The 10,342-nt window shown below is 45.2% G+C and overlaps 1 protein-coding gene across 1 annotated transcript in view; it reads right to left on the bottom strand.

Moving 5' to 3' along the window:
• Window positions 1-1,049: 1,049 nt before the first annotated feature.
• Window positions 1,050-10,342, bottom strand: part of CISD1 (CDGSH iron sulfur domain 1) — a 39,402-nt gene continuing 30,109 nt past the window's right edge. The window contains exon 3 of the mRNA XM_015818841.1: window positions 1,050-1,413. Coding sequence (XP_015674327.1) covers window positions 1,324-1,413 — 90 coding nt within the window. The 3' untranslated portion in view covers window positions 1,050-1,323. The remainder of the gene's footprint in view (window positions 1,414-10,342) is intronic.

Here is a 10,342-nt window from a genome sequence, read left to right as displayed (position 1 = left end):
AAGTTGTAACCTTCTTAATAGTCCTGTTTCATCTCTCTCACTTTGTTTGTAATTACCATATATACTTGCTTAATAAGCCTGTTAAAGGATAAATTGGCCCTCAATTTTTTAACCAAAATACCATGAAAAACATGCCATCCATGTATAAGTTGACCCACATTTTTCATGGTATTCTGGTTAAAAACTTGGTTAAAAAGTATTACCACACACTATATTCTCACAAGCCCATCCACACATAAGCTAAGCCCAATTATTGGGGTGCATTTTGGTATCTAAAATCCTCAGCTTATCCACAAGTATATAAAGTATGCTTTCTTCTTCCACTCCTATACCAGTTAGTGGCGCTGGAATGTCCCTTAAGTTTTTTTCCTTGCTGTCTTCCTACTAAAGCTTTTAATTCACAAAGTTCTACTGTTCAGCATCTGAATCTCTGCATATTCAAACCAGTTGATCCTCTATATCTTTCCATACTCGCACAAGCCACCTGGTCTTCTTTCATATCCCAGGGGGTGGAATTCTGAACTTGACAAATTGGGTTGTTTTTCTGTTTCGTTCCACATGAATAGGGTGATGTCTTCTCCAGTAGCATGTCCTACAGCATCTGAAATATAACCCACTTCCTGCTTTTTCTAAAGCATGTGCCAATTAACAGGTGCATTCTAGCATTTTCCGCTTTTCTGACATGTTCTTGGGCTTATGCAGTCATCTGCCTTCTCTAAAACAATTCATGACCTTTGCACAGACCCAGCCACTTACCTCCAGCCAGACATTCTACCCTGCCACAGATATGCAAGAAGAGATACATAAGGCAGTAAGCTGTGTGCCTGCCAATGTTGTGCGAAATACTTTTCAACTGCAATGTTTCTGCATACTTAAAATGTATACATTTTGGTCTTTTGGATGCCTTGCATACTGCAGATCTGTTTTTTTAAAAGGCAGAAAGCTAGATATTATTTAGAGATTGACAAAAATATAGTTTAATCTCATGACTCTTGGCAAGGACAATTTAGGGGAACACAATGTATTTGAAAATAATTTAATGTATCATCTCCATTGTTTCAAGTACCTTCTAAAGGGTTTTTATTTTTTACACTTAATGAGAATGTGCATTTAACAAGACATAAAAAATCAGCAAGTCACAGGTATTGTTTCTAACATACACATTGTAGTGTTTTAAGAAAGCAACATGAACTACATGTGCTGCAGTGTATTGTATACCACATCTAAACATCTTCGGTGAAATTAAGATCTTCTTTCACACCAATCACTGGTGAGCAGAAAACACAACAATATCGTATTGATGGTGTATCAGCTATCTGCTGTTCACACGTCTTTCCTCTTGATGATTAGAGGTCCCACGTTGTCACCCGTTTCATCATTATGTTTTGTATGAGACCCATCACATAAGGGGAACTGAAAGGAAAACATGTATTAAATGTACATCTTCAGCAAGATAAAGAGTCTGCATTAGAGTAAAAGAAAATGTAGTCTATCCAGTTGTTGGCAAAAGTTTTCTGCAGAGATGTCTGCCTTCTTGGTCCATTCTCTTTTCATCCAAGTTGCAAACTGAGGGGAAAGGATGTATCTTCTCTCCAGCAGTCTGGACTAAATCCTGACAGACAACTTTTATTATTAACTCTAGATCTATGAAAGAACTTGCTGATTGCTCCAAGCAAACCTGGACATCAACTGTGCAGCATTCTAAATAAGAGCCTGTTGGCCTGGGGACTCAGAAGGGGAGTACTATATTGGAGGTGGCTATTAGCACCTTTGATAGTTTGATAGCAAACCCTACCTCGCTCCCTGCTTCCCAACCCACCCATCTTCTATTCTCATTTTGCTGTATTCTCATTGTTTTCTTTTTCATTGTTTATTCCATTGTTCCATGACTTTGCTACTGCTATGTTTACACTACTTTTCATTTGTTTTTACAGTTGTAAAAGTAGAGTAGCCTCACAGTGAGATAGACAACAAATAAATTTAACAAACACATAAATAAATGTTGTTATACAGAATGAAAGTCCTACCATTTCTTCCCTTTTCATTGTAAATAAAAGTGGATCTCTCCCAGGATCAGTATAAAAACTTGGATTTGTATGCATTAATCAGAAGAGAATTAACAGCTTTCATTGTGATAAATACTTTTGCTTAGGCGGAGTAGTAGCAACTATATATATAAATAAATATCATATAAATCATTCCATCTATTATGCATTTTGGGTTTGAATAAACTTTCATAAAAAGTAGGGAAGGGGCATTGTCTTACCTGAACGCCTTTCTCAGCATGAAGAATGGAGAATCCACGAATGGGTTAAAGAATCAAGTTGCCATGCCCCTGCTGGACTGGACCTTGCCCCAGTTTCGAAAAGGGCGAAGTGAATGACTGTGTGACGTGTTGGCTCCCAGTCTACTGACATTGACCTGACTGTGAATTCCAAAGAAAAAGGGAGGGGGTAGATTCTCCATTCTTCGTGCTGAGAAAAGACATTCAGGTAAGACAACACCCCTTCTCCAGCATGGAAAAGAATGGAGAATCCACGAATGGGACATACCAAAGCCCATGTGACCCTACAGGTGGGAAACAGGCAGGTCAGGTGTCGACGCTGTCTGAACCACCTGTTGCAAAACACAGCGGCCGAAGGAGGCCTCTGCAGAGGCAAATTTATCAAGCTTGTAATGACAAATGAAGGGGGAAGGGGAAGACCACGTCGCCGCCCTACAAATGTCCACGATAGAAGCTTGAGTGTGCCATGCAGCTGATGTAGAGGCACTGCGTGTGGAATGCGCTGTCAAACGGCTTGGAACAGGCAGGGAACGTACCCGGTACGACTCTGCAATGCAGGCCTTGATCCACCTGGCAATAGTAGAGGAAGAGACCTTCTGACCCCTAGAAGCTGGATGGAAAGATACAAAAAGTGCCTCCAATATACGAAAAGCAGCCATCTGCTTAATGTAATATCGCAGGGTCCTGCGAACATCTAGAGCATGCCATTTCCGCTCCAAGTCATGTGATGGGTTAGGACAAAAGTCCGCAACACAACGTCCTGTGCCCTATGAAATAAGGAGTTAACCTTGGGAATGAATGAGAGGTCCAACTGCAAAACCACTGTCCTGGTGAAAGGTGCATAGTTCTTCCCTTACGGAAAGAGCTGCCAATTCCGAGACGCGTCTCGCCAATGTCACAGCTATTAAGAAGGCCACCTTAATGGACAAGTGGCGCAGAGTGCAAGATCTGATGGGTTCAAAAGGGGTTCCTGTAAGAGCCTGCAGTACCCAAGGCAACTCCCAAGTGGGGTAACAATGGACTACAGGAGGCTTACTGTTTGTAACCCCCTTGATAAAGGAACAAACTCTCGGATGTTGGGACAATGGCGCAGAATTGGCACAGGTGAAAACCGTGGAGCCGCCACCTGCCTACGGATAGTGTTGGGTGCTAGGCCCTTATCCACGCCCTCCAATAGATAGTTGAGAATCCTTGGAATAGTAACAGAGGAAATGGACAAACTATTTTGATCACACCAGTGACAGAAGTTCCTCCAAGTGGCATCGTAAATCCGATTTGTCGCCGGCCAACGAGAGGCCTGAATCATTGAGAGTATGAACTCCGTGTCAGGAACTGGCGTTCAGATGCCAGGCGGTTAACTGAAGCCACTGTGGGTCTGGGTGTTGTATGACCCCTTGTAGCAGGATTATCCGATCTGGAGGAATCCTCCACAGAGCTACGGCGAGGCTCACGAGATCCACAAACCATGGTCGCCTCGGCCAGTGTGGGGCCACAAATATCAGCTCCGCTTGTTCTTGCAACAGTTTTCTGATGACCGCCGGAATAAGGGGAAACGGTGGAAAGATGTATAGTAGTCCCACAGGCCAAGAGCTGCGGAGAGCATCTACTCCCTCCGACCCGAGAGGGGAAACGGGAGAAAAACCATGGGACCTGATCGTTCACCGGGGAGGCGAATAGCTTGACACTCAGTTGACCGAACCGCTGCGCGATCTCTCTGAAGAGACGTGGATGCAGACTCCATTCTGAATGGTCTACCGTAGAGCGACTCAGAGAATCCACCTGCCGGTTCGCCTCCCCTGAAATGTGCTCCGCCTTCAGGGAAAGGAGATTCCGTTCCACCCATGATCCCAGTAGCCGGGCCTCGGACATCAGACCCCGCGATTGAGTGCCGCCCTGCCGGTTGACATGGACCTTTGCCGCCACATTGTCCGTCAAGACCAACACGTGGCACCCTGCAATCGTTCTGCGGAAGTGGCAAAGTGCCAGGCGTATAGCCCTGAGTTCCATCCAGTTGATGTTTTGTTTGAGGTCCCGTTGGGACCACCGGCCCTGGGCGAACTGAAGTTGGAGGTGTGCCCCCCAGCCGAATAGACTGGCGTCCGTGGTCAAGGTCACACGAGTGGGCTCTCTGAAGAGGGACCCCCTGGATAAGGCTAGTGAGAGCCACCAGAGAAGGGATCCGAGCATCTGTGCTGGGACTCGTACCCTCTGGGGAAAAGAACTTATGCCCCGCCTTTGGTAGGGAAGTAAGAACCACTGGAGCTGTCTTGTGTGAAGCCTGGCCCAAGGAACTATGGCAATGCAAGAAATTAGTTTCCCCAACAGTTGGGAGAGCATGGCTAGGGTCACCCGTTGTTCCCTGCAGACCTTGAGGACTGCGATAGGACTGCCGTATGCTGGCCAAGAGGGATTGAAGTGTCTGCATCTTGAACCTGCGATACAACAGATGTAAGTTGAGAACCTTGAGGTCCAGTATCGCCCTCCATCCCCCTGAAGATTTCAGTACTACGAATAGGATGGAGTAAAACCTCTGTCCCAGTTGGTCCGATGGTACCCGCTCTATGGCTTCTATGCTTAAGAGATGTTGAATGGCTTCCTGCATGAGGCCCTTTTTTACGGGATTCCGCGATAGGGGACAGGTGATGTAACGTCGAGGGGGGGTTGTCACGAATTCCAGGGACAAGCCGTCTTTGATGGTGGTGAGCACCCAAGCGTCCGTGGTGGTGTCCTCCCATTTGCGAATGTAATAAGTCAGTCTGCCGCCTATGGAAGGAGACCACCCCAAGTCACCTCGACCTACGGAAGGGGCGACCTCCTCTGCCTCGAAAAGGCCATTTGTTCGGAACCTGCTGTCTGGGTCTGTCTCTGTAACCGGACCAGTCCTGCTGGAAAGAGCCGTGATACGTTACCAGAGATCGATTCCGATCCCGATAGAAAGGGAGGGCGATGGTTATATGGGGCGAAACGCCTGCCCGATCTTTGGGACAGGTGGTAAAGTACCCTCCTCTTTTCCCTGTTTTCCACCAGGTATGGAGTGAGGGCCTCCCCAAAGAGGCGACCGCTCTGGTACGGGGCCGCAACCACCCTCCATTTGTGCTTGGTGTCGGCACGCCAATTCTTAAGCCAAAATAATCTACGTGCGGCGACGTTGGAGGCGATGGCACGGGCAGAGAACCTGGCCGTTTGGAGAGACACGTCTGCCATGTATTCCAAGGCCGCCCGCAACTTGGTCACGTCCTGGTGTACCCTTACCTCCTCTGGAGAGATTCTGGACTGGAGTTCACGTAGCCAGGTCAGAGAAATCCTGGCGAAAAAGGAATTTGATGTGGAAACTCTTACCACCCACGCCGAGGTCTGGTGTGTCCTACGGAAGAAAACCTCTGATTTTTTTGTCCTCGGCCTTCAGTGCCTCCAACATGTCACCTGGAATTTTGGATTCTGAAAGGATGGGAGTAAGGGACTCGTCCACTCCCGGAACCTCCAACACCTCATTCAGGGTTAAAACCATATCTATGAGTTTACGGTCAATCCCCCCGAGGGCGGAAAAGGTGCCTGGGGAACCCCATTGATCCTGCACCAATTTCAGAAACATGGGAGGACAAGGAATCTGTTTATGTTTCACTACAGGTTCCGAGAACAGTGGGCTGGTATCCTGACTGAGTGCCTGATAGGGCACCCGAGTCTTTTCCGGCTCGATCTTTCCAGTGGCGCAGGCCTTGCGTAAGAGAGGAGAAAGAAAAAGGGTTGAACAAATCTACCAAGGGAGGGGCCTCCGTATGCACCTCGTCATCCGACCACTGACCCTCTTCGAGGACCTGCTCCGAATATTCGGATACCTCGCTCCCACAGGAATGTGGTGGTGAAGCCGGATCCAGATACTGAAAATCCCTGGACTGTGAAGTCCCCGCATAAGGAAGAGGGTGTGACGTCCCCGGGGTCGCTGGGGCACACACTGAAGAAGCCATAGCTTGAGCAACAGCCTGAGAAATCATGGCCTGGAGTTGGTCCGTAAATGATGGTTGCTCCAGGGGGCGGAGTCCCACCGCCGTAGGAGTGAATGAAGCTGATGGAGCCTGAGATGGACCCGCAAGGGGGAAACTCTCTGAGACTCCACCCGCCACTGTGGGAGGGGTGAGCTCAGCCCCTGGTGCCGGATCCTGGTTCCACACTCTTAGATCCTGCTCAAAAAGAGAAAGGTGATCCTGGCTGAACCCAAATAAAAGATCCTGATCTATATCCTGTTCCGGAAACCAAGCCCGCACAAAGGACAAGGGGCGGGAGCCCCCCGCTGTCGATGCAATAGAGGGAGGAATCGAGGGAACTGGGCCCTTGGCTGCATGCTTTTGGGCTTTGGAAAATTGCCTTTCTAATGCCCTGTGTCTGCGACCAGCCTGCTTTTCAGCTGCCTTAGATGTTCTTTTGGTTTTGGCCTTCATTTTCGCAGCCGCTTCTTGGTTGGATGACTTGTGTTTCTTATTTCCACTGGAGGTGGAAGCCTGTGGAACGGTGTTGTCCGCCATAATTATCAGGAGTTTTCCAGCAGATCGCTGAAGCTGTCCTGGTCTGCAGGAGATACGGCTACGGCCCACCAAGGTGGTACAGGCCTACACGAGGAACTGTGAAGTCCGGCTCACCGTTAAGCACGGAGTCACACTTTGCGACAGATTGTCGCGCGTCACTAAGGGAAGTCTCCTCTCCCTCCCTTCTATATAAATATATATATATGTATATATATATATATTGATAGTAATATTATTATTATTATTTTTATTTAGTGACGGCTCCTTCGTGTCTCACTTAGTGGCGGCTAGAACGAAGGAGTGGCCAGTCCACTAGATGCAGACAGTGGTAACAGGCTGTGATTGAAAAGTCAACTGGGCCCAGCTGACAGATGGAACAATTCAAGGCTGGCAAAGGTAAGCAGTGTTTGTTTAAATGCAGATTACTATGAATTGCAGGGTGTTCCTTCCAAAAAAGGCACCTTCCCAAGAGGGGTTGCCCTCTCAACGAAATCACACGGTGGGGGCTGAAAGAGAATTAATCAGCCACCCCCACAGCACAGACTAAAGAATCCAATTAGCAATAAATTAATAGCCAGGGAGAAAGCAACTTGAGAAAAGAATAAAGAAAACCGAAACTAAGACGGTCGCAGACCGCGTGGCAGTCCAAAATGGCGGCCGTGCCGGCCGACGAAGGAAAACTGAAAGCAGCAACTGAAATCAAGGGGAACAACCTTCTGTCAGGTAATTAGTAAGAGAAAGGACGAATTGTAAAAAAAGGAGGGTTTAACAAGGCAGCAAGAATCCGGAGGAAAAAAGCCCCGTCCTCACATCGCTTTTAAAAACGGCAATCGCAACGATCAGCTTCAATGCGGAGAGAATACTGCCTCAGCGAAGCTAAAACCCCTTAGGAAACACTTGCCCAACTGGGACAGCACTGATCCCAGCACTGAGCAGATGGCAAGAGAATGAAAAATCCACGAATGGTAAGCAAACAAAAAAAAATACGACCTGTCCTCCTAATATTTTCGCTTTGGGAGCCAAGTTTCCACATCCGTCCTGGGCTGAGACCAAATCGAAACTGGGGCAAGGTCCAGTCCAGCAGGGGCATGGCAACTTGATTGATTTGGTCTGATTGGGCTAGAGGACTTCTTTAACCCATTCGTGGATTCTCCATTCTTTTCCATGCTGGAGAAAATGCAGGACATGTATTTTGCTCCATAAAATATTAATAGATTTCATATTCTGAATCTGAAGCATTATTGCTATCAGCAATCAGACCAATTTCTTTCACTTTCCCTATCATTTAAAACTGAAATGTTAAAAATCTTTCATGTTTAATCTGTTTTCTGAGAAAAACAAAACAAGATAAAATAGAGGATTTTTTCTTCCCTTTATTTTCTGTTTTAAAATAATAATAAAAAACCTTTGTCTATAAGAGTATTCAGACTAGGCTTTAAACCAGGGGTCTTCAAACTTGGCTCTTTTATGACAGTTAGAACAATTAACCAATGGAACAACCTGCCTCCAGAAGCGGTGAATGCTCCAACACTGGAAGTTTTTAAGAAGAGACTGGACAGCCATTTGTCTGAAATGGTGTAGTGTTCCTGCCTGAGCAGGGGGTTTGACTCGATGACCTCCAAGGTCCCTTCCAACTTTATTATTATTATTATGGATCATCGCACAGTCAGCCAGATGTTCAGACTGGATTTGGCATTTTGTCTACCTATTGAGTCCTTACCAAGGACCTGGGATAGGCAGATGTGGATGTTTGATGGTATTACAGATATCGTCGCAAGATGGAAGCAGTTCCTAGTAAGGCTGCCTTTTGCAGTTGACTAATGGCAAATTTGTCAATGCCAATGGTGTTCAAGTGGTGCTCCAGTTGTTTTGGGATTGCACCCAAGGCGCCTATTACTATTGGTACTACCCTTGCTTGCTTTTGCCACAGTCTTTCTATTTCTATTTGTAGGTCTTTGTATTTTGTTATCTTCTCCAGTTCTTTCTCGTCTATTCTGCTGTCTCCAGGCACTNCACATCCACTATCCAGACTTTTTTGTCTTTCTTATCGACAATTGTTAAGTCCGGGGTGTTATGTTGCAGGTGCTTGTCTGTTTGAATTCTGAAGTCCCAGAGCAGTTTAATTTTATCATTTTCTATGACTTTCTCTATTTTATGATCCCACCAGTTCTTGCTTACAGGCAAATAATATTTCTTGCAGATCTTCCAATGCACCATTGTTACTACTTTGTCATGCCGCTGCTTGTAGTCAGTCTGTGCGATCTTCTTGCAGCAGCTTACCAGGTGGTCCACTGTTTCTTCAGCTTCTTTGCATAGGCGGCACTTACTGTCTGTTGCTGTCTTCTCAATTTTGACTTTATATGCATTTGTCCTTAAGGCTTGGTCTTGTGCAGCCAGAATTAGTCCCTCAGTCTCTTTCTTCAATTTTCCTGCTCTTAGCCATTGCCAGGTCTTTTTATTATCTGCTTTCCCAGCTATTTTTTTTAATGTACTGGCCATGTAGTGCTTTGTCTTCCCATGCCTCTATTCTGTTCTTCATTTGGTCTTTCTTGTAGGCCAGTTTGGTCTCTCCAGTAGTCAGTAAGCCTTCCTGATATACTAATTTCAGTGCATCTTCATCACTGTCCTTCAGATATTTTTCCAAAGCCATTTTTTCTTTTTCAACCATATGATGTATTTGCAACATTCCACGCCCACCTATTTGATAGATAAAGTCTGTCAATGTCACTGCGTGGATGAAGGGCATGATTCATTGTCATTATTTTTCTGGTCTTCCTATCCATTGCTTTTAATTCTGCTTGAGTCCAGTCCACTATTCCAGCTGTGTATCTAATGACTGGAATTGCCCAGGTGTTGATTGCCTTTATGGTATTTTCTCCATTGATTTTGGACTTTAAGATCTTCTTCACTCTTTTGATGTATTCACCTCTAATCTTTTTCTTGACTTCAGTGTGCTTGATGTTGTCAGCTTGAAGGATACCCAAGTATTTGTAGAGATCTTCCTCATCCAGACTCTTAATGTTATTTTCGTGGGGCATCTTGATTCCTTCAGTTTTCACTATTTTTCCTTGTTTGATAGCAAGTGTGGCACATTTGTCCAAGCCAAACTCCATTGCAATATCTTGGCTATATATACGGACAGTGTTGAGCAGCGATTCTTTTTTTTTTTTAAAGAAATTTTATTTATTTTTTCCATCATAAAAAACAATCATAAGTAAACACAATAACCAATCAAAAAAACCCCCACCCCACCCCGGACTTCCCAAACCTAATCCCAGGATAATATTCATATAAAAGTAAACAAATACTAATATCTCTAACTCCACAAAGTATCTTAAACTACAAGAAAGGATAGAAAGAATAAACAAGCTTAAAAAAAATCTAGAAACCTAAATTATATTCTACCACTCTGTGTTTCTTTTGAATATAAACAATCCATCTTCTCCATATTGATAAAAATTGTTCATTCGAATGGTTCTTCAAATAAGCCGAAATCTTTGCCATTTCAGCAAGATACGAAACTTTCAATCTCCAGTCT

This window comes from Protobothrops mucrosquamatus, unplaced genomic scaffold (assembly GCF_001527695.2).
Source record: "Protobothrops mucrosquamatus isolate PMUCROS unplaced genomic scaffold, P.Mucros_1.0 scaffold803, whole genome shotgun sequence".
Lineage (NCBI taxonomy): Eukaryota > Metazoa > Chordata > Lepidosauria > Squamata > Viperidae > Protobothrops > Protobothrops mucrosquamatus.
The sequence above is the reverse complement of the archived record's forward strand: the minus strand, read 5'-3'. Positions and strand labels throughout refer to the sequence as shown.